Source organism: Schistocerca nitens, chromosome 3 (genome assembly GCF_023898315.1).
Source record: "Schistocerca nitens isolate TAMUIC-IGC-003100 chromosome 3, iqSchNite1.1, whole genome shotgun sequence".
Lineage (NCBI taxonomy): Eukaryota > Metazoa > Arthropoda > Insecta > Orthoptera > Acrididae > Schistocerca > Schistocerca nitens.
Genome location: NC_064616.1, coordinates 782,854,011 through 782,879,275, shown reverse-complemented (window position 1 = coordinate 782,879,275; position 25,265 = coordinate 782,854,011). Strand labels below are relative to the sequence as shown.

General features: G+C 39.1%; 1 protein-coding gene across 1 annotated transcript in view; it reads left to right on the top strand.

The window, feature by feature from the left end:
• Nucleotides 1–519: 519 nt before the first annotated feature.
• Nucleotides 520–25,265, top strand: part of LOC126249762 (ceramide-1-phosphate transfer protein) — a 42,419-nt gene continuing 17,673 nt past the window's right edge. The window contains exons 1-2 of the mRNA XM_049951452.1: nucleotides 520–930; nucleotides 1,347–1,558. Of these exons, the coding sequence (XP_049807409.1) occupies nucleotides 794–930; nucleotides 1,347–1,558 (349 nt within the window). The 5' untranslated portion in view covers nucleotides 520–793. The remainder of the gene's footprint in view (nucleotides 931–1,346; nucleotides 1,559–25,265) is intronic.

The window sequence follows — 25,265 nt, the reverse complement described above, 5'->3', positions numbered from 1 at the left end:
TGTTGACGCCTCGGCAAACAGAGAAACAGCAATAAAACAAATTCGTTGCGAACTGTTTACTGAAAAGAGTTATCCGAAGTTCAGAAATCTAGAAGATCTTGTGTAGGAGTAGATCAAGTATACCAGCCAACGTTATGGTATTTTGATCTGCTTGGTTTTCTTAAGGTTCGCCCTGCAAATCTCGCAGTAAATTTATGTGAGAAAACTGCTTTAGCTTTAGCAGCCACTGTCTACACCATTTTGACCGCTTTTTCTGTTTCCTGCGGTTGGTGTGAATGTTTTTTGCAACACAAATTGTGAACACAGAGCACAACAGAACTTCCTCCATTTCTATATATCAGAATAACTGAATTATATTTTTGACGTTTACGGGGAGCGTAGTCGCTTGCCACTGATATTTCTTTTCTACACCGACAGATAGCGGGCGAGTAGTAGATTGCGGTTTGTGTCGTGTGAACACACCACATTTGCAGGGATCTTTTGCATGTACAGACATCTGCGCCGATGTCTGCGCAGACAGATCGTTGCGTGTGGACCGGGCTTTAGACTGTGGTGTCACTATCTAACATGTGGTAGTGTTCTGCAGGATGTCTGCAGGTGTTAATTATCTTTGCGTTGTCGGAGTTAGTAGCTGTCAGCTGTCACTTGTCAGTAGCTTGTGTTTGTAAACTACGGCATGGCTAGGTTACTTTTTATCTTAAATTCAGTAGCCTTGAGATGTGAAGTATTGAGATAAAATTTCTGTTATCGTGCTGATTGTATCGGTGCCTACGGTTTCGTGTTTGAATTGACGATGGCAGCTGCAGGAAAGAGCGATTCCGATTCTAAATTCAATTTAGTGATTGTCCGCGATGCCTTGAAAAATTCACTTATTGAAGATGACGACGTTCAAATGGACAGTTATATAGTTGCTTACAAGGAGCTCCTGAAGTGAGTTGTTTTTTCGTAAATTTGTATGTGTATGGGTTGTCCGTTTAAAGTTTGAGTTGCTAGTCACGTGTGTAAGAAGTCTCATGAAAATGTGCAACATGTTCACAAGTTGCTATATTAAATATCCTGAACATGTAAGCCTAAACATCCTTTTGGTTTTAACCTGAGAAGAAAAGATTAGTTTCCATTGACGTTTTACATTACGTCCATTAGACTAAAGTTTTAGTGCTGCAAGCAAGTACATTTAATAAAGCCGACTCTATCTGCTGAACATCAGCAGTCCAATTACGACGTGCCTTATGCAGAGAACATAACTTTGTGTAGTAGTGTAATGATTTATCTTCCTCTACTATACTAACACTCAAATTTTTGATATGGCTTTAACTGTAAGTTTAAGTAATGTTTATTTTTTTCAGATTCTTCCATCTTTTGGGTTCTGTGTTCAGTTTTGTTTCAAGTGATGTAGAAAATAAAATTGAAATATTACAGCAATTTAGAGCAGAAAAAGAGAGCAGTAACTTTGTTTCTTTAAAAACTATGATACTCTATGAAAAATCATCTGGACTTTTGAATAATTCCAAATACGTGTCAGGAAGCAGAACGTTTTTACGCCTTCACCGTGGTTTAGGTATGTAAATGGCTTCTGTTAGCAAATGCCACGTAATACTTTTTTGACCACAACAACAATATTTACTTATTGCTGACTGTAAATATTACTTTCTGTACTGTTATATGCCGACAGTCCACAAGCTCACAGTAACTATTAATACCAGTCCAACACCATATAAAGTTTTCATACTCAACCAACTGGGAAAATATTTTGACACCAATAACAATCATAAATTAGTCATAAATGTGGTATCCATAACCTTTCAAATCCGAACATGCTTATAAACAGATTGTGTTCCGAAGTTCTACACATGGATCAAATCAGAATAAAAAAAAACAACCGAAAATACCTTTCAGTGCAGAGAAGACATTCAAACATCTTAAGGTACTTTATTCCTCCTCTGTAATAGTGAACCAACAACCACAATAGTAATTCACATTGTCATTTGCTTCCAATACTGACGGACATAATGAATCTGGTGTCCTTCGCCAAGTTTTGAATTAGGCCTGCTCCACTGTATTGAATGCTGTAGTGGAAGTGCATTGCTCCAACTTCTTGCTGAATAAAGTAAAACTTTAAGTAAGACAGTGGACTCGCATATGGGAAGATTGTGGTTTAAATCCCCAGCCCGCCATCCAGATAAGGTTTTTCCTGTTTCCCTAAACTATGTTAGACAGATTCTGAAGTAGTTACTTTGAAAAGGAACCATTTGATTTTCTTCCCTAATTTGATATACTTCTATGCCTACCTGCCTGGTAGTCGATCGTTAAACTCTTAATTTTCCTTCTGTGTAACTGTAGTCACAAAATGGTTCTCTCACTTCAGGTATTATGTCAGAGGCAGTAAGTCCAGAACTCAGGAAAAAATGCTAAAACTTGCCATCCTCAGCACTGAAGAGTGTCAGATACACCTCAGAATGTTTGCTGTTTCAGTATCATCGAGAGGATTGGTGTGTGAAATGGAAGAAGATTTTATTGTAAACTGTGCACAGGCACAGCTCCAAATGGAATGCCCCAGTGTTGCCTCACTGAGAATTCCACACCCTCATCCCAGATTCGAGACACTGCATCTTTGTTCAATCTCAGAACATCAACACAAATGTGGCAGTTTACATAATTTGCAATTAAACAGCTGTAAGAGTTAAATAGTTGTGAACATGTCATCACCCACTGTGGCACACAGTGACATGCTCGTGAACTGTGTACTACGCACACTGCCAACATGATTCCTACCAAAGGGCAATCAAACAGTCCAATTACTCAGTAACATCACACAAAAACAAGTTAGAAACATTAACATTTCACACTAGAGTGACATTACATACTCGAACCTGCCCTCTCCAAGCATGATCCATTTCAAATACTCTGTGCCAACATGACATCACAACATAGTTACATCACAGGTCAGTCAAGAACTGGTACTGCATGTTTGGTTGATGCAGCCAGTTTACATCAGTTTGTAGTTGTTAGTACTGTTTAGACTTTTCAAACTTTATTTTGTTCATTTACTTATTTTTCCATTAACCATTCAACATAGTGGTGTAGGATAAGTCAAATATGTTACTGGTTTGATTTATATATGCGTATAGAACATATAGAAACTTTGGTTGAGTTAGGCAAGGGTGGGGCAGAATGTCGGCCATGGCCTTTTCAAATAAACCATCCCAGCATTCTCCCTTGCTTGGTGGGAAACATGGAAAATCAAGTTGAAATGGCAGGTTGGGAGTTCGAACCCCATTCCTCCCAAATGTGTGTCCAGTGCCTTAACACTGCGATGCCTTGCTCAGTATATTAACTTGTGAGAAAACCACACTTATCTGAAGCCTACAATTTGTTAACATCAACCACAAGAATTTTGCAGTTACCGTACTACTAAAAATTCATCTATTGAGTAGAAGGAGTTGTCATTCAGAAATTCTTTTAATTCATTTTTAAATGCTGGTTGGCTATCTGTCAGACTTTTAATGCTGGCAAATGACCAAAGATTTTTGTGGGAGCATAATTCACCCCTTTCTGTGCCAAAGTCAAATTTAATCAGAATAGTGAAGATCATATGTTCATCTAGTGTTGTAGCTGTGCACTTTGCTGTTACTTTGAACTTGTCTGGGTTAGTAATACCAAATTTCATAAGTCAGTATATGTATTGGAAAGGTACTGTGAATATCCCTAGTTTCTTAAATAAATATCTGCAAGTTGATCGTGTGTGGGCTCCAGCTATAATTGTGATTATGCGCTTTTGTGCAATGAATACTTTTTCTCTTAATGATGAGTTACCTCAAAATATGCTATAAGAAAACAGTGAATGAAAAGCTATATAGTAGGCTAGTATACTGATATGTTTATCACCAAAATTTGTAATAACCCTAATAGCAGAAGTAGCTGAACCTAACCTTTTCAGCAGAGCATCAGGGTGTTTCTTCCAATACAATTTCTCATCAATGCACACTCTGAGAAGTTTTGAATATTCTGCCTTAGCAATGGACTTCTGTTAAAAGTCTATATTTATCAATGGTGTTATACCATTTACAGTACAGAATTGTATATACTGTATTTTCTCAAAATTTAGAAGAGTCCATGTGCAGAGAACCACTTAATAATTTTCTGAAATACATTATTTACAATTTCCTTGGCTAACTCTTGTTTGTTGTGGATGTGATTACTGTATTTGTATCATCAGCAGAAAGAACTAGCTTTGTATCTCCATGAATACTGAGTGACAAGTCATTAATATACAGTGTATTAAGGATGATAAGGGACCCAAGATTGAACTCTGTGGGACACCATTTGTGATACCTCCCCAATTAGAGGACTCTCCTGATTTTTGCAGACTGTCTGTACTGTTGATTTCAACCTTCTGCACTCTTCCAGTTAAATGTGAATTAAACAATTCGTGCTCTGTCCCACTAATACCACAATACTTAAGCTCATCTAGAAGAATTTCATGATTCTTACAGTCAAAAGTCTGTGAGAGATCACACAATATCCCAATGGCTAATGTTCATTTATTCAGAGCATTTAATATTTTATCAGTGAAAGCATATGTACAATTTTCTGTTGAAAAGCCTTTCTGAAAACCAAATTGATGTTTTGTTATTACTTCATTAATACAGATGTGTGAAGCTATTCTTGAATACATTAGTTTTTCAAGAATTTCAGGCAAGGCTGTCAGAAGTGAGACTGTGCAGTAGTTGTTAGCATCAGACATATCCCCTATTTTTACACAATGGTTTAACAATAGCATGTTTCAGTCTATCTGGGAAAATGCCCTGTTTCGGTGAGCTACTACATATATGGCTGAGAATCTTATGTATCTCTTAGGAACATGCTTAAAGTACTCTGTTGTGGAAATGCCATCAATTCCATGCGATCTTTTACTTTCGAGCAAATTTATTATTTTCCTAATTTCAGTAGGAGAGGTGGGTTGAAATTCAGTTGTATCAATTTGCATGGCTATTGCCTCTTCCATATACATTATTGCATTTTCTAATGAATAGCTGGATCCTATTTTCTCTGCAGAACTTCAAAAAATTATTAAAAATATTTTCAACTTCTGACTCTTTGTTAACAAACTTTTCATTGAATTCGATAGAAATACAGTCCTCCTGTGCTCTCAGTTGCCCTGTTTCCGTTTTAACAATATTTCAAATTGATTTAATTTTAATATCAGAGGCACTAATGTCAGACGTAATGCACATACTTCTGGACTTTTTAATAACTTTTGTTTATACAGTGCAGTAGTTTTTATAACTCCTTCTAGCCATAAGATATATTTCCCTTTTCTGTTTATAAGATATTTTTATCCCTTAGATCCTTTAGATGGTTTCTTACAATTATGTTTCACTGTTTTCGTAGGGAAACTGTTTTCGAATATACTCACAAAGGTATCATGAACTTGATTAAATTTTAAATTGGCATCAGGTTCACCGTACACCACATCCTAATCTAACTGTTGCAGTCTTTCCCTGAAATTGCAGTTGTTATATCGTTAATTGATTACACTATTTTGGAGGACTCTTTTGCATTACTGTATGGATCTATCTCACACACTGTAATTACCTGTGCACCATGATCAGACAGACCATTCTTAACAGGAAAAGTTTGTATTTGATTAAATTTATCTTGGTCTGTGAAAAAATTATCTATGTATGGTATCTCTTCCTCTCACTATAATGTCTCTACGTACATGTGCTGAAAGTTGATATCCACATACATCTACCATTTCCATATGATGTTCAGACAGGCATAGTAAATCTATTCCACCACCAGTTTCTAAATTTATAAATAAACAAGAAGTTCATCTACTTTGTTTTTTAATCCCCTGTTATTCTGATGCAGTATAAAAAATATTATTTTTCACTGTACTTTTGAGATTGTTGTGATATACTGACATTATTTTTTAATGTACTTTTATGAGAATCTTGTGATATTTTAACATCTCTAGTGCCCGCCTGTCTGAGCTTCTCATTAAGTGTAATTTCATTCATTGTTGAAGCTATCATCTCAGCCAGTACCCCTCCCTTTCCTACTAAGAAGCAGGCCATGTCTTGAGAAGTCCCACCTATCAATAGCATAAACAGGAACCAAATCTATGCCTGGCAAAGTTGTCACCTGGAACAGCTGATCAAGCTCCATGTTGACACTCTTGAAATAGCTGTTCAGTTGGTGCCAATCATATCGCCTGAAAGCAGGAACCAGGTCAGCACTTACATGGTTCATTGCAGATGTTATTTCTACCAGGTCATACTCAATATTGTTGCCCTGATCCGTGGCAATACTGTTTCATGCTCCGCCCACTACTACAACATGCTCCTGCTTTGCAAAACCCTTGCACAATGATCTTTTATCCTCTGTCACTTGTTATATGACACTTCTGAAAAATATAATCACACAAACATGTGCCAACACTATTGCCTTCACAGCTGTTCATGTAACTGATTCCCATCACTGAGGTGCTGTATTGCATTACATCTGAAACAGAAAACCTGTGGCAGAGAGAGTCTTGTGCAAATACACACATAACAAGATAGTTACCATGTTGTCTAATTAAAAATATGCTCAAGGACACACACTCTATATGTCGTTCCCTCCACATATCATTCCTTGCATATGCAAATGACCATTCATCTAATATACACCAAGCATAATTATTTCTTTTTGCTGGTAACACAAGTAATTTATTCAACCCAAGCATACAAAGAGCTAGAGAAGATAGTAAACAATGTTCTTAACAGTATCACTGACATGTTTTCTGTGAATAGTCGCACCCTCAGTTTTAAAAAGACATAAAATATTCCGTTCTACATATTTAGGGGTACTGCAACAATGATAAATGTAACACATAGTGAGGAAATAATAAATGGGTGGAAACTTCAACAATCTTAGGTATTTCATGTTGATGAGAATTTAAACAGGAAAAAGCAAATTTTGGAACTCCTAAAACAATTTAGTTCAGCCATATTTGAACTTAGGATGATTGAAAATCTTGGAGAGAGAGAACTCAGTAAGTTGGTATATTTTGTGCATTTTCATTCAATAATGTAATATAGAATAGTGTTCTGTGTAACTCATCCTTAAGAAAGGCAGACTTCGTTGCTTAAAAAATGTGCTGTGCAAATAATATTTTATGTTCACCCATGGTCATCTTGTAGACATCTGTTTAAGGAGTAGGCGTTTCGATTATTGTTTCACAGTATATTTATTCTCTCACAGAATTTGTTGTAAATAATCCACTGCAGCTCAAAAGGAACAATGGTGTACATAATTCAATGCAAAAAGAAAAGAAAAATACATTCATTACACCACATTAATGTTACCTTTACAGAAAGGGTGCACAGTGCTGCAACCAAAAAGTTTTGAGCACTTATCCTGTGATGTAAGATGTCTGGCAGACATCAGAGTAAAATTTGATAACAAACTGAAAAAGTTTCTCTTTGGTAACTCTTACTCTGTAGAAGATTTTCTGTGATTGTAATGTGTAAAAGTGATGAGTAGGAATTACTAACTTAAATCTATACTCTTTTTTTTGGGGGGGGGGGGGAGGGTGAATAAGAGACTAGTCCCCCCTTGTTACAATTTATCGCACAAGAGGTACATGGAACATGAAGCTAACAAACAATAAACAAGGGCATAATATGAGGCATGTCTCGAAAGTAAATACTGTTTTCGAAAAGAAGAAGAAGAAGAAGAAGAAGAAGAAAACCCCTCATGAAAACATCTATTTCAGACCAAAATTTATTTTTACAAGAAAGAACATTTCTTAAACTATTTTTCTGTATAGTTGCCACCATTATTGAAACATTTTTCGAAGTGGGAAAGCAGCTTTTGTATACTCTCTTCATAGAAAGATGCCATGAGTGAAGACAGCAACTGTTGAATGCCATGTTTTTTTACATCATAACTCTGTCAAAGTGCCTCCTTTCAAATTCATGCTTCAAGAACAAGCAGTAGTCAGAAGGTGTCAGATTGAACCTGTATGGCGGGTGGTCAGACTGCTCTCAACTGAATTGTTGACTAGGGTTTTGAGTGACACCAGCAGACTGGGGACATGTGTTGCCATTAAGCAATGCGATGCCTTGTCTGATCATTCCGTGCCTTTTGTTTTGAATTGCACACCAAAATTTTCTCGGTGTTCACACAACACTGATGGTTTTATGTGTGGGAAGGAACTCCATAAGAAAAAAAAAGTTCAGAGGTGGATGTCTTCACTGGCGGCATCTTCCTATGAAGAGGCCACAGAAAAGTCGGCTTCTTTCTGTGATAAATGTCTGAACAGTGGTGGAAACTATACAGAAAAAATAGTTTAAGAAATGGCAAGTTTTTTTATGTGTTACTTACTTTCCAGACATGTTTCTGTAAACTGACATATTCACTTACTTTGTAGAAATGCTTTTGAAGTATGATTGTTTTCAACATTGCTCTAAAGCCCATTTCCTTCTTTAATCACTTTAAGCATGTTGGCAGTGCATTGTAAAATATGACACCAGTGTGGCTCCCAGGTCTTAAAGTACAAGTTGTTCTTGCTTGCTCCTGTGCTTTTAAGTGGTTATATCTTTATAAAATGCAGGGTTAGTTGTGTAAACACAAAGTTTTCATGGCCTACTAAATGACAAATCTCATACACATGTGTTTACTTTCATACTTTCCTTTGTAGATAACCAACATATAAGCATTGAAATGTGTTTGATACCTTTCTAGCAAATATATTATAAATAAGGTTGCATTTCATATAGTCTAGCTTTCACAATGTTCTGAGAATGCTCTTAAGGTACAAAGAAAACAAAAGAGGATGTTTACTAGCAAAATGTTTTGTTAATTGCTTTGTTTTAATGTTATGTCAACTGTCAAATACTGTGCAGAATTGAGCACATGTTAAAACTTTTACATTTTGACATGGGTATTCTCAGGCAAGTGCACGGTCATCTGATGTATTCCAGCAGCTTGGTGTTCTTTGGAAGCATGCTTGTTTATGAGTAAGATACTAAAGTGTGTTGGGAAGATTGAACAATTAAGTCAAAACTCAGTGTTGCACATTCTCTTATTCATTAGAGGTGAGATATGTTCTTCATTTTTCTGTATACCTGAAAATAACCTGCATATGTTTATGTAGATTCACACCCTCTGCAATATAGTTATCAGATGACATCTCCCCACTAAGCATGGAGTTCTCTAACTTGCTTTTGTTAAACTGGGTTTTGGATAATGCCTTGATGAATAATTGCTTGGATTGTAATATGATAAACTGGTCTTCATTTGGATCATCTGAGAATTGTAGCTGCACATACATAGTCAAAAGAATCCTCTCATTCCTTGGTGATGTCAATTCATTAGGTTCATACATCTGTCCTGAAACATTTGGTTTCCACATATTTTGTTAGTAGTTGCGCATTCTGGAAAAAATCTGTGTGTGTGTGTGTGTGTGTGTGTGTGTGTGTGTGTGTGTGTGTGTGAAGTGGTCCCTGGCAATGAAACAGCTCCATTACTGCATTGCTGAGAATTCTTTCTTTCCAATTTTAGTATTAACTATGCAGGGCAAAATAGCACTTGTGGGATCTTCATGTTCCAGGACTGAATATCTCACAGTTACGAAATCCACAAGACAACAGATTACCTTCATCCAACTTTATGTTTACGAGGGAGACCATGTAATACAATGTATTTTATAAATATTGTTCATTAATTCATCTTTCCCTTGTCTTTTATTTCCTGAGTGCATGCTGAAATAAATGTTCAGAGTTGCATCTTGTTTAGTTTTTTTTATGCATGTATATCAACATTGGAAATTCTTGCATTTTGAGTAGAGGCATAAACAAGATGTATCATCAAAATGTATTATTTAGCAACATATACTTGTGTGGTGGCTGATGAATGTGCTCAAAAGGTCCATTATGATTAATCGTAACATTGAGTTTCCTAACAAATTTAAAATGAGTGCAGCAATCAAGTATCCCTATCTCATTGATATTGACTGTAAATTTTATCAGAATAATAACGGAAAGTGCTTTCAGTTAATGCCCAACATAAGACATAGATTCATGTCAGGTTGCCATTTACTTATTATTCCATCTCATCTCAGTGATTGATATATATTCTGAGAGAAAATTGGAGTGTAAAGTTAAGTGTTTTGTGGATATGATAAACAGACTAAAGGTGTAAACTAATGTGTAGTTTGTTCAGAATGCAACTTGGTATATTACCTAGATCATGAGTGTCTGTGATCTGATAGAAATAGCTTGTTATAACCATGACATCTATGTTACTTTGGTAAATTACGTCTCCTGATTCCACACATCAACAGCAGCACTGTGAAGCGAGTTAATATATGTTTGGTGTTGACAGTTATAATGGCTGGCATGGCCCACATTGAGCTGTTACTGTCACAAACAGTCAGTAGATGATCTTTTTACAAGGTGTGGCCTTATTTTTAGCTGAAAGTATCTCTAAATATGTGAGCTCTCTGTAACTGAACTTAATCTAGTGGTTATAGAAAAATCAGATCATATAGCATTACGGATGGTTTACCAGGTTGTTACAGGAGTGCAACGTTAAGTCAATTCATAAAGACCTAGGTTGTGTTCTTGAGGTGAAGAGAGTGTGAGGTGCTGCCTGTGGGTATACATAAGAGAATCTATTCTCCATGTATTATTTGTAAATAGGACGAGATACCATTGATACCAAACAGAAGACCCCATTCAGACAGAGTGATGTTACCAAATTATTTCAGGAACAAGTGTTACAATGCTGCACAATGGGATCTGAATTTATTGAAGTAAAATCTTTAATTATCTAAGAATCTCCCAAATTCTAGCTTCCATTTAAACTTCAATCGGGTCAACTTTCCATACAAGAAGAACATTAATAGAATACTAAGAGGGTTGCCCAGAAAGTAATGCACCACTTTTTTTTTCTTCAACAGTTCTTTATTAAAGGTAATGATAATTACACACATGAAATAATGGAATTTTATCTACACACATTATATTTTTCCATGTAATCTCCATCCCGTTCTGTGGCCTTCCTCCAGCGCTAAACAAGGGCATTTAATGGCCCAAACAAGTGGAAGTCCGAGGGGGCTAGGTCAGTTGTGTAAGATGTGACAGCCATGGATGGTCTCCCCGACCACTGCAAATCATGGAGCTCCACCGAACCACCTTCTGATGATGACCTCACCCTCAATGCCCAGTGACTAACTCTACTTCTGTCAACAGCAGATGCTCCATAGACTTTACACAAGTGTTTGGGAATATTCCCCACAGTTTCTTTCTCTGTAGTGAGAAATTCAGTGACACCACATTGCTTGTAACGTACATCACCTACAGACATCATTTTGAAACTCCTGCAGCTGCACTATCTGTTGGAAGTGACGGAAAATTGGCGCGCTCACTCAGGAGACTTCTAATAATAAATATGTATCGTTTCACGTTTGTAGCATTGTTTGTGGCTGTGAAGAAAAAAGAAAATATGTAGTGCATTAATTTCTGGGCAGTCCTTGTATTTACAGATGTAAATATTGGCTTAATGGGGCATTGCACAGAAAAGAAAGAAATAGACTGTCCCCTTTCTTAATTTACTGTTAACTATGATTTTGTTAAGAAGAGTACAGGAGAGCAACACTACAGCTGTAGATGACATTTTAATTCTATTTGTAGCTGGTTAGAAGCGTATTATCATTGATATATTGTGGGCGGGTGTGGTGTAGAAGTTGGGTTACCACACAATGAGGCACTAATATTATTGTTAGAAGATGTTAAGTAAGAAATGAGGAGTACACAGAGATACTAAAGAAATTTAATTACCGTAACCCTTTTAAAGTAAGTTTTCTGATTCAGCTCTTGAAGAATCATTGTTAGTGGAATGTGTGCTGTTCATCTAGCTTAAATGATAAATACAGTCTATTCATATTGACTTTTTCCTTTAACATGAAATTTGACCCCAGTTATCACACGTAGTGAGTATGGATAATATAAAGTATCAGATCTGTGTGTAAAAGAAAATGGAAATTGTATCAGAGGCTACAGAAGATTTACAGTGCCTCATTACAGAAGAGAGCGTAATAAATTTTATTAGAGAAACTAATAGTAAGAGCTTCAAGATTATGCCACATAAATTTGAGGATAATGCAAACAACATAAGATACAGGAAAGGAAGTGTCTTAGAAAAGTTCCCTTTTCAACACATTGATGTTGTTGTTGTGGTCTTCAGTCCTGAGACTGGTTTGATGCAGCTCTCCATGCTACTCTATCCTGTGCAAGCTTCTTCATCTCCCAGTACCTACTGCAGCCAACATACTTCTGAATCTCCTTAGTGTATTCATCTCTTGGTCTCCCTCTACGATTTTTACCCTCCACGCTGCCCTCCAATACTAAATTGGTGATCCCTCGATGTCTCAGAACATGTCCTACCAACGGATCCCTTCTTCTAGTCAAGTTGTGCCACAAGCTCCTCTTCTCCCCAATTCTATTCAATACCTCCTCATTAGTTATGTGATCTACCCATCTAATCTTCAGCATTCTTCTGTAGCACCACATTTCGAAAGCTTCTATTCTCTTCTTGTCTAAACTATTTATCGTCCACATTTCACTTCCATACATGGCTACACTCCATACAAATACTTTCAGAAACGACTTCCTGACATTTAAATCTATACTCGATGTTAACCAATTTTTCTTCTTCAGAAACGTTTCCTTGCCATTGCCAGTCTACATTTTATATCCTCTCTACTTCGACAATCATCAGTTATTTTGCTCCCCAAATAGCAAAACTCCTTTACTACTTTAAGTGTCTCATTTCCTAAACTAATTCCCTCAGCATCACCCGACTTAATTCGACTACATTCCATTATCCTCGTTTTGCTTTTGTTAATGATCATCTTATACCCTCTTTTCAAGACACTGTCCGTTCCGTTCAACTGCTCTTCCAAGTCCTTTGCTGTCTCTGACAGGATTACAATGTCATCGGCGAACCTCAAAGTTTTTAGTTCTTCTCCATGGATTTTAATACCTACTCCAAACTTTTCTATTGTTTCCTTTATTGCTTGCTCAATATACAGATTGAATAACATCGGGGATAGGCTACAACCCTGTCTCACTCCCTTCTCAATGACTGCTTGCCTTTCATACCCCTCGACTCTTATAACTGCCATCTGCTTTCGGTACAAATTGGAAATAGCCTTTTGCTCCCTGTATTTTACCTCTGCCACCTTCAGAATTTGAAAGAGAGTATTCCAATCAACATTGTCAAAAGCTTTCTCTAAGTGTACAAATGCTAGAAACGTAGGTTTGTCTTTCCTTAATCTTTCTTCTAAGATAAGTCGTAAGGTCAGTATTCCCTCACGTGTTCCAACATTTCTACGGAATCCAAACTGATCTTCCCCGAGGTTGGCTTCTATCAGTTTTTCCATTCCTCTGTAAAGAATTCGCGTTAGTATTTTGCAGCTGTGACTTATTAAACTGATAGTTCGATAATTTTCACATCTGTCAACACCTGCTTTCTTTGGGATTGGAATTAATATATTCTTCTTGAAGTCTGTGGGTATTTCGCCTGCCTCGTACATCGTGCTCACCAGATGGTAGAGTTTTGTCAGGACTGGCTCTCCCAAGGCTATCAGTAGTTCTAATGGAATCTTGTCTACTCCGGGGCCTTGTTTCGACTCAGGTCTTTCAGTGCTCTGTCAAACTCTTCATGCAGTATCATATCTCCCATTTCATCTTCATCTACATCCTCTTCCATTACCATAATATTGTCCTCAAGTACATCGCCCTTGTATAGACCCTCTATATACTCCTTCCACCTTTCTGCTTTCCCTTCTTTGCTTAGAACTGGGTTTCCATCAAAGCTCTTGATATTCATGCAAGTGGTCCTCCTTTCTCCAAAGGTCTCTTTAATTTTCCTGTAGGCATTATCAATCTTACCCCTAGTGAGATAAGCCTCTACATCCTTACATTTGTCCTCTAGCCATGCCTGTTTAGCCATTTTGCACTTCCTGTTGATATCATTTTTGAGACGTTTGTATTCCTTTTTGCCTGCTTCATTTACTGCATTTTTATATTTTCTCCTTTCATCAATTAAATTCAATATTTCTTCTGTTACCCAAGGGTTTCTACCAGCCCTCGTCTTTTTACCTATTTGATCCTCCGCTGCCTTCACTATTTCATCTCTCAATGCTACCCATTCCTCTTCTACTGTATTTCTTTCCCCCATTCCTGTCAATTGTTCCCTTATTCTCTCCCTGAAACTCTGTACAACCTCTGGTTCTTTCAGTTTATCCAGGTCCCATCTCCTTAAATTCCCACCTTTTTGCAGTTTCTTCAGTTTTAATCTACAGTTCATAACCAATAGATTGTGGTTAGAGTCCACATCTGCCCCTGGAAATGTCTTACAATTTAAAACCTGGTTCCTAAATCTCTGTCTTACCATTATATAATCAATCTGATTCCTTTTAGTATCTCCAGGGTTCTTCCATGTATACAACCTTCTTTTATGATTCTTGAACCAAGTGTTAGCTATGATTAAGTTATGCTCTGCACAAAATTCTACCAGGCGGCTTCCTCTTTGAGTTCTGTCCCCCAATCCATATTCACCTGCTATGTTTCCTTCTCTCCCTTTTCCTACTCTCGAATTCCAGTCACCCATGAATATTAAATTTTCGTCTCCCTTCACTACCTGAATAATTTCTTTTATCTCATTCTTTACTTGTTTGGGGGGGGGGGGAGGAGACTGAATCCCAGTTGCATATATTTTCCAACAGGTCATTTTTTGAAGTTAAGATGAAATGCGATTACTGTAAGCTAAAAGAAAAATTTATCAAGTGTTAATTCTTGGAAGTGTAAAGATGTTTGATCTAGATATATAATAGGTGTGATAGTAAAGATTGTCTAGTCTACATTAACGGCATACTCAGTTACATGTAGAACATCTTTTCAGGAAGCTTATTTCCCAGGCAACTTGAAATATTCTGTGGTGTGGCCCCGCCACAAGAGAGGGTGGAAAAAGTTGATGATGATGAGAACTGCACACCAATAATACTGCCTCCTGAATTTTTGTTTATTTTTAAGGCAATTTGCAAAAATGTGTCTGCCTCTGTAGCTAAGTGGGCAGCGTGTCTGACTGCAGTACAGAGGAGTTGGGTTCGGTTCCCATTATTGCCAGAGATTTTTCCTTGGCATGAAATGAAGACTAGAATGGGGTGGGCTAAGCTTCACAGTGTCAGCTGAGGCGCTACTGAAGTGGGACTTGGTGGCTTGAAGGTTTGGAAAACTGACAGTGTCCAGGAGAATGGTATGTTAACCCTATATCCTATTTGATTGACACTTTTGCCACATGATGAGATATGGCACGTCAATACTGAATAGCCCATTGGGGCTGGTTTGCAGAGCTTAAACAGATATACTGTAATGTAGTTGCCTATTTCTTGTAGCACATATTATTAAGAAATTCACAGTTTGATTATAAGAATAGCTTACTAGGTTACTTGCCATGAAAAATTCCAAGTTGTACCATGACTGGGAGTCCATGTTTAACTGTGTAGGCCGCCTCCTATATCTAGCTGGATAGCTCAGTTCATATGTCTGTGGGAGGCAAGGACATACAACCTCCTGTAATACCATGCCTAATAAAGCTCTGTGGTGTTAAAACCAAACTCTGCTATGAGGATGACTTTACTTTTACAATATTCCTCGTTTCACAAAATAATCAAAGTTATTGATGAAAATTATAGCTTGGAACCAAGTGGGTAAGTGTAAGACTAGAAATTCAAGAGTATGGGGTTCAATCTTTGTCAGTACTGGGATATTTCCCTGTTACATACTACTTTTTTCATCTCTGGCAGTACTTTATGTGGAAAATTCTAAGTTGCTCTGTGGCTTGGAGTCCATGTTAAACTTTAGGTCCCCTGCATAACTCCTCAAGTAACTCTGCCTTATTAAAAAATAATTGTATCCAAGTAATGGGCAGCAGATAATTGCTTTAAACTTCTATAACCCAGAAAGTGAGCTACCATCTGACTCAGATACTCCAGCTTGTAGTTGTCATCTATTAGACTTACTCTTAATTGCTATTAAATGCAGTGCTTCAGTTTTTTTTCCCATGCAAATCTAAATGACATGCAGCTGTCTTTCAATGTTGGCACAATTAGTGAAGACATAAACATCAAATTCCTGGAACTGACAGTAGATGGGAAGCTGTTGTGGAAGGCACAAATTCATGATCTCGTGCATGAGTTGAACCTCATGATTACAATGGCAGTCACATTCAGCAACTATTATGCCACTAAAAAATGTTTGCTTACGTACTTAAATTTCTTGATGCAATGTGAGGTAGTATTTTGGGGCAACTTCATTCGGGCACAAATAATTGTTTTAGCTCAAAAACAAGCTACACAAAGCTTTACTCTGTGAACTTTATGTACTCCTATGTATGACAAGGAGGGTTCTCTTTGCACTGACATTTTAAACACGTGTACCAACTAACGAGATATGTGCTTGAAAGCACGAACTTATTAAAAAGGAACTGCAACAGCCATTCAGGGAATATAAGATAGAGAAAGTGAAGTACTACCAAAATAGGAGAAGAGTATTGCTGACTGACTTCAAGTAAACAAACTGAAATTGAACTTTTCACTGGCAAGCTCATTTGATTAGGACAAGAAAAAGGGGAACTGCTTTTAATTACATATTTGTTTCAGCAATGTGGACAGCACTCACCATGAAGTGTGATGAGAACTCATTTTAGTTTTTCAGCTGCTGCTTGTGAGCATTCAGTGATAGAATAACGTGCAGACACATGTAGCAATCAGTTGAAGTGATTGTGTCAAATATTGGTGTGAATATAACTCTGGAATAAGCAATTTTTTTAATGGCAGTGGTCACTGTGTCAAAAATTAACAATGCATTGTAAAGTGAGACATACATAACCTGTCTTCACTGACTGTCCTGTAAATTACTACTTGAAGTGTTAAGTACAGAGTTTGCGTAAAAAGTAACGAGACTCAGCTTGTGAATCAAAATTTATTGTAAATGTTGCTACAACCACTAAGTACTTTTCAACGTGTGACCCTTGAGAGTCAACAACCCGCTGCATGCGATATTTCCGCACTTCAAACACTTCCATGCACACTGAGTCCAGTATGGCCTTCAAAGCCCTTGTCATGGCGGCTTGGACCTCCTCCAGGGTCCCATGACTGTTTCCTTTCTGGGAAGTTTTTAGTTCGGGGAACAAAAAGTCTGGTGGTGCCACATCGGGACTATAGGGGGACTGGGGAATTGTTGGAATCCGTTTCTTGGCCACGTAGCTAGCCACCATGAAGCAGGTGTGACTTGGCGTGTTGTCATGATGCGCCATTGACAGTTTGGCCTTGTGGCACAAACTCATGATGACCCACGCGCCTTACATCGAAAAACACGGTGAGCATGGCTTTAACCTTCGATTTGCTCATGTGAGCCTTTTTTGGACAGGGGGAAGCTGCGGTGTGCGCTTTGTGTCCGGGTTGAACTGAAACACCCAGCTTTTGCCTCCAGTGATAACGTTATCTAAAAATTCCAGATCAGCTTCAAGGCTCTGGAGATTGTCTTGGCAGGTGTCCGCATGTGCTTGCTATTGAGCGTCTGACAAAATCTGTGGGACCATCTTGGGGGAGGTCTTCCTCATCGACAATTCTGTAGTGATGGTGGTGTGCACTCTCATTTTAACAAGTCTGAGGTCAACTGCTATCATCCTGACACTCATCTGATGGTCAGTGTTCAATAAAACGACACACGGAGGCTGTTTCCATCAGTTTAGTTGGTTGACGGGCGTCTGGAGTCGTCCTCATCATCAACGCTGTTCCAGCACTCTTAAAAAAAACTTTTTGTCCACCTGATAACCTGGGCTTTTGACAGGCAATTGTCACCATAGGCTTGCTGACACATATCCAATGTTTCTGTACCCAATTTTCATAGTTTCATACAAAACTTGACGGCGTAATGTTGCTTGATCGTTTGCTACATGTTGCGCCACGACCGCTGACTTTGAGATGCGTCAACTCAATGCACGTTGCTGTCAAGACAAGAGCCTGCAGGCGACTGGCGCGTTTTCAGCCAGACGTCCCCCACCACCAATCCCCCTGGGCGAGCGCGTACTGCGAAGTACAGTCGCGTCAGCAAAAAACAAGTCTTATTACTTCTTATGCAAACCCTGTAATTATAGCATAGCTGCTTCGCATGACGACATGTGAATTGACTTCCCACCCTCATGACCAAACTATCATTTTGTAATTTAACTTAGACATCTATCCTACAGATCAACCTTCATTCCATAAAAGTAGTAAAGACAAATACCAAAACTTTAGTACATGTGGTAGTTTAAGGCAGTCTCTAACAGAACCCTGAATAATCTATGAAGAAGGTCAAATACACTCCTGGAAATGGAAAAAAGAACACATTGACACCGGTGTGTCAGACCCACCATACTTGCTCCGGACACTGCGAGAGGGCTGTACAAGCAATGATCACACGCACGGCACAGCGGACACACCAGGAACCGCGGTGTTGGCCGTCGAATGGCGCTAGCTGCGCAGCATTTGTGCACCGCCGCCGTCAGTGTCAGCCAGTTTGCCGTGGCATACGGAGCTCCATCGCAGTCTTTAACACTGGTAGCATGCCACGACAGCGTGGACGTGAACCGTATGTGCAGTTGACGGACTTTGAGCGAGGGCATATAGTGGGCATGCGGGAGGCCGGGTGGACGTACCGCCGAATTGCTCAACACGTGGGGCGTGAGGTCTCCACAGTACATCGATGTTGTCGCCAGTGGTCGGCGGAAGGTGCACGTGCCCGTCGACCTGGGACCGGACCGCAGCGACGCACGGATGCACGCCAAGACCGTAGGATCCTACGCAGTGCCGTAGGGGACCGCACCGCGACTTCCCAGCAAATTAGGGACACTGTTGCTCCTGGGGTATCGGCGAGGACCATTCGCAACCGTCTCCATGAAGCTGGGCTACGGTCCCGCACACCGTTAGGCCGTCTTCCGCTCATGCCCCAACATCGTGCAGCCCGCCTCCAGTGGTGTCGCGACAGGTGTGAATGGAGGGACGAATGGAGACGTGTCGTCTTGTAACGGAACATATTAAAGGCTTTACTTTCCCGAAGTATGCGATACCCTCCAAATTCAACCAGTTTAATGAGTATTTATGATTATAGAAAAGTTATTGTGTATGTTAACAATGATTGCACAACATGTCTCCATAAACAGTCAACCCATTAAATTATACTGAATAACTGACCCACACAAAAGTTAATATCACTTGATCACTGATACAGCAAATGTCATCATGTAAAAACACTAAGTTCATCTTAAATAATTAATATGAAGTACGAAAAATAGTGGCCAACTTAGGTATTTTGGATCTCCTTAAATAAAAATCACCCAGTGAAACCTATTTGTTCACTAGGAGCGTTTTCACTCAGTATTCACGTAATCAATCCTATTTTAGACGAAAACCAATGTAATTCTTAATAATTCATGTTACTTACTTATTTATGCAAATTAGAGAAGTCAATTGACAAACTTCTAAAAAACGACCTTTTTGTAACAAAGAATTATTCTGTCAAGTCAACAAATCTGTCTGTCATTTTAATAACATGTTAAATTATGTCACTCGATGCAAATTAATAACTTTTCTGCACAAATTATGATAACAGATGTACATGTGACTTATAAACTATATCTCTTTTTAGTAGTTCTTTGACAATGTTATAAATACAAGCAGTGAGAAGGGTCGAAAGACAGTCGGAGGCAGTGGGGCAGTCGGAATGTCACTTTGGTGAAGTGTGTTTCTGTGTTATTGTTTGGGATGGAAAAACAATGCAAAGAACATGTAAAGGAAGTACTACTTTGTGTTGTGTTATGGTCTTTGGTGGACAGTGGAATTAAGATGGCCACCAAAGTAATAAATATTTGATGTTTACATATGTGTTGGTTTCGTTTGTCCTTTATCATCAAAAGCACATGAAAAACACGGGACCTCATGTGTTTACCCTAGACAACCTGATTTAGAGCCAGCATCAGCATCGAGACACAGCAGCGATCCAGCAAGCAGCAGCGATTACTACAATACAATACATTTTAATGGCGCCAACCTAACATCAAGTGCTAACAAGCTCCGTAAATTGGAGTGAAATAGTGCGATTACAGCAATTAGCAAATATCTACGACCAGGCGGACCATTTACAGTCTTCAGCGATGAGAGTCGCTTCTGCCTTGGTGCCAATGATGGTCGTATGCGTGTTTGGCGCCGTGCAGGTGAGCGCCACACTCAGGTCTGCATACGACCGAGGCACACAGGGCCAACACCCGGCATCATGGTGTGGCGAGCGATCTCCTACACTGGCCGTACACCACTGGTGATCGTCAAGGGGACACTGAATAGTGCACATGGTACATCCAAACCGTCATCGAACCCATCGTTCTACCATTCCTAGACCGGCAAGGGAACTTGCTGTTCCAACAGGACAATGCACGTCCGCATGTATCCCGTGCCACCCAACGTGCTCTAGAAGGTGTAAGTCAACTACCCTGGCCAGCAAGATCTCCGGATCTGTCCCCCATTGAGTATGTTTGGGACTGGATGAAGCGTCGTCTCACGCGGTCTGCACGTCCAGCACGAACGCTGGTCCAACTGAGGCGCCAGGTGGAAATGGCATGGCAAGCCGTTCCACAGGACTACATCCAGCATCTCTACGATCGTCTCCATGGGAGAATAGCAGCCTGCATTGCTGCGAAAGGTGGATATACACTGTACTAGTGCCGACATTGTGCATGCTGTGTTGCCTGTGTCTATGTGCCTGTGGTTCTGTCAGTGTGATCATGTGATGTATCTGACCCCAGGAATGTGTCAATAAAGTTTCCCCTTCCTGGGACAATGAATTCACGGTGTTCTTATTTCAATTTCCAGGAGTGTACTTTCAATTTCAGTTCTCGAACTAGAGCTCCTTTTTTCTCTCCTCTCATTGATTGCCTAAAATGATCCTTTCATTCACTACACAAAACTGATGTGTTGCAGAGAAAAAGTGCCCTAGGTGTTCCTGCTTTGCTTATAGACTTAAGCCATCTTGTTCTGTTCCATACAGGAATACTTTGTCCACTTAATGCTTTTGATTGAAATGATTATTATTTATTTTTATTTCCCAAATGAGCGTGGCTGGACACAGCAACTCTATCCTCCCAAATGAGGTCAGTGCCTTAACAGCTGTACTGCCACATTTGGTCCCGATTGTATAATGTTCCTTGGTTTACACACAGTTTGTTTCAGGAAACTTGTAATATAAAGCGTAGTTTTTTTTCTTGACTGTCGCACACACTGATGACACCCACTGATGACTATGGACTGTTTCTGGTAACTTTTAGTATGAAATATAGTAGTGCTCTTCATTGCTGCACATACTAAGGACACCCATTGATGACTTCTGGACTGTGAAGATGCTGCTGTGCTCCTGAAATCAACCGCAGATTCCGTTGCCGCCATATTAAACTATGCTCTTCAGTCCTCCTGAAAAACTGAGTCAGCAGAGAATACTATCACGCATTTTACACCTTGACATACTTTCCTTGTGAAAGCAGTAAGTAATGATAATTTATTGAAATGTGACAAGGTGTTTTAGCTATTCCCTTTCATTGCTACCCACTACTCGTAAGTCCTCTAAGTAATAGTTTATGAGGGTGTACACATTACTTAGAAATAATGTTTTAGCTACCTTTTAAACAGGCGAATTTTAATAATTTTTTCATTTCCTTTGGCAATTTATTATAAAATTTTACTCCTTGATGTAAAATGTTGTTTTGAGGGTTTTTTGTTTGTTTTTTACTGGGTAAATGTAAATCCAAACAAAGGCATGAAACTTTAACTTCTTGAGGAAACTGAAATTTTTATTGACACACATACAGCATCTGACTACCTACTCAGTGACCAGACTGAACTGAGTAACAAATTTTTCCTTCATTTCGAAGACTTACTAGTTCAAAACAGCTAATCACGAACCAGCTCCACCCCTCCCCTCTATCCCTCTTTTTGCATCCCAACTACATTGATGTTGACATCAATAACTTACTACAGCATAAATCCTATATTATATTTGAAATAACCGCCCATGAACCATGGACCTTGCTGTTGGTGGGGAGGCATGCATGCCTCAGCGATACAGATAGCTGTACCGTAGGTGCAACCACAATGGAGAGGTATCTGTTGAGAGGCCAGACAAACGTGTGGTTCCTGAAGAGGGGCAGCAGCCTTTTCAGTAATTGCAGTGGCAACAGTCGGGATGATTGACAGATCTGGCCTTGTGACACTAACCAAAACGGCCTTGCTGTGCTGGTACTGCAAATAGCTGAAAGCAAGGGGAAACTACAGCCGTAATTTTTCACCGAGGGCATTCAGCTTTACTGTATGGTTAAATGATGATGGCATTCTCCTGGGTAAAATATTCCGGAGGTAAAATAGTCCCCCATTCGGATCCCTGGGTGGGGACTACTCAGGAGACCGTTGTTATCAGGAGAAAGAAAACTGGCATTTTATGGGTCGGAGTGTGGAATGTCAGATCCCTTAATCAGGCAGGTAGGTTAGAAAATTTGAAAAGGGAAACGAATAGGTTAAAGTTATATATAGTGGGAATTAGTGAATTTCGGTGGCAGGAGGAACAAGACTTGTGGTCAGGTGAATACAGGGTTATAAATACAAAATCAAATTGGGGTAATGCAGCAGTAGGTTTAATAATTAATAAAAAAATAGGAATGTCGGTAAGCTACTACGAACAGCATAGTGAACGCATTATTGTGGCCAAGATAGATACGAAGCCCACGCCTACCACAGTAGTACAAGTTTATATGCCGACTAGCTCCGCAGATGATGAAGAGATTGATGAAATGGATGATGAGAGAAAAGAAATTATTCATGTAGTGAAGGGAGACGAAAATTTAATAGTCATGGGTGACTGGAATTCGATAGTAGGAAAAGGAAGAGAAGGAAACGTAGTAGGTGAATATGGAATGGGGGTAAGGAATGAAAGAGGAAGCGGCCTGGTAGAATTTTGCACAGAGCATAACTTAATCATAGCTAACACTTGGTTCAAGAATCATAAAAGAAGGTTGTATACATGGAAGAAGCCTAGAGATACTGACAGGTTTCAGATAGATTATATAATGGTAAGACAGAGATTTAGGAACCAGGTTTTAAATTGTAAAACATTTCCAGGGGCAGATGCGGACTCTGACCACAATCTATTGGTTATGAACTGTAGATTAAAACTGAAGAAACTGCAAAAAGGTGGGAGTTAAAGGAGATGGGACCTGGATAAACTGAAAGAACCAGAGGTTGTAGAGAGTTTCAGGGAGAGCATTAGGGAACGATTGACAAGAATGGGGAAAAGAAAAACAGTAGAAGAGGATGGGTAGTTTTGAGAGATGAAGTAGTGAAGGCAGCAGAGGATCAAGTAGGTAAAAAGACGAGGGCTAGTAGAAATCCTTGGGTAACAGAAGAAATATTGAATTTAATTGATGAAAGGAGAAAATATAAAAATGCAGTAAATGAAGCAGGCAAAAAGGAATACAAACATCTCAAAAATGAGATCGACAGGAAGTGCAAAATGGCTAAGCAGGGATGGCTAGAGGACAAATGTAAGGATGTAGAGGCTTATCTTACTAGGGGTAAGATAGATACTGCCTACAGGAAAATTAAAGAGACCTTTGGAGAAAAGAGAACCACTTGCATGAATATCAAGAGCTTTGATGGAAACCCAGTTCTAAGCAAAGAAGGGAAAGCAGAAAGGTGGAAGGATTATATAGAGGGTCTATACAAGGGCGATATTATTGAGGACAATATTATGGAAATGGAAGAGGATGTAGATGAAGATGAAATGGGAGATACGATACTGCATGAAGAGTTTGACAGAGCACTGAAAGATCTAAGTCGAAACAAGGCCCCGGAGTAGACAGCATTCCATTAGAACTACTGGCAACCTTGGGAGAGCCAGCCCTGACAAAACTATACCATCTGGTGATCAAGGTGCATGAGACAGGTGAAATACGCTGAGACTTCAAGAAGAATATAATAATTCCAATCCCAAAGGAAGCAGGTGTTGACAGATGAGAAAATTACCGAACTATCAGTTTAATAAGTCACGGCTCCAAAATACTAACACGAATTCTTTACAGACGAATGGAAAAACTGGTAGAAGCAGACCTCGTGGAAGATGAGTTTGGATTCCGTAGAAATATTAGAACAGGTGAGGCAGTACTGACCCTATGACTTATCTTAGAAGAAAGATTAAGGAAAGACAAACCTACGTTTCTAGCATTTGTAGACTTAGAGAAAGCTTTTGACAATTTTGGCTGTAATACTCTCTTTCAAATTCTGGAGGTGGCAGGGGTAAAATACAGGGAGCGAAAGGCTATTTACAATTTGTACAGAAACCAGATGGCAGTTACAAAGAGTCGAGGGACATGAAAGGGAAGCAGTGGTTGGGAAGAGAGTGAGTCACGGTTGTAGCCTCTCCCCGAAGTTATTCAGTCTGCATATTGAGGAAGCGGTAAAGGCAACAAAAGAAAAATTCGTAGTAGGTATGTAGTAGGTCTGCTTCTACCAGATTTTCCATTCGTCTGTAAAGAATTCGCGTTACTATTTTGGAGTCGTGACTTATTAAACAGATAGTTCAGTAATTTTCACATCTGTCAACACCTGCTTCCTTTGGGATTGGAATTATTATATTCTTCTTGAAGTCTGAGGGTATTTCGCCTGTCTCATGCACCTTGCTCACCAGATGGTAGAGTTTGGTCAGGGCTGGCTCTCCCAAGGCTGCCAGTAGTTCTAATGGAATGTTGTCTACTCCCGGGGCCTTGTTTCGACTTAGATCTTTCAGTGCTCTGTCCATGGAGAAGAAATTAAAACTTTGAGGTTCGCCGATGACATTGTAATTCTGTCAGAGACAGCAAAGGACTTGGAAGAGCAGTTGAACGGAATGGACAGTGTCTTGAAAGGAGGATATAAGATGAACATCAACAAAAGCAAAACGAGGATAATGGAATGTAGTCGAATTAAATCGGGTGATGCTGAGGGTATTAGATTAGGAAATGAGACGCTTGAAGTAGTAAAAGAGTTTTGCTATTTGGGAAACAAAATAAGTGAGGACGGTCGGAGTAGAGGAGATATAAAATGTAGCCTGGCAATGGGAAGGAAAGCATTTTCGAAGAAGAGAAATTTGTTA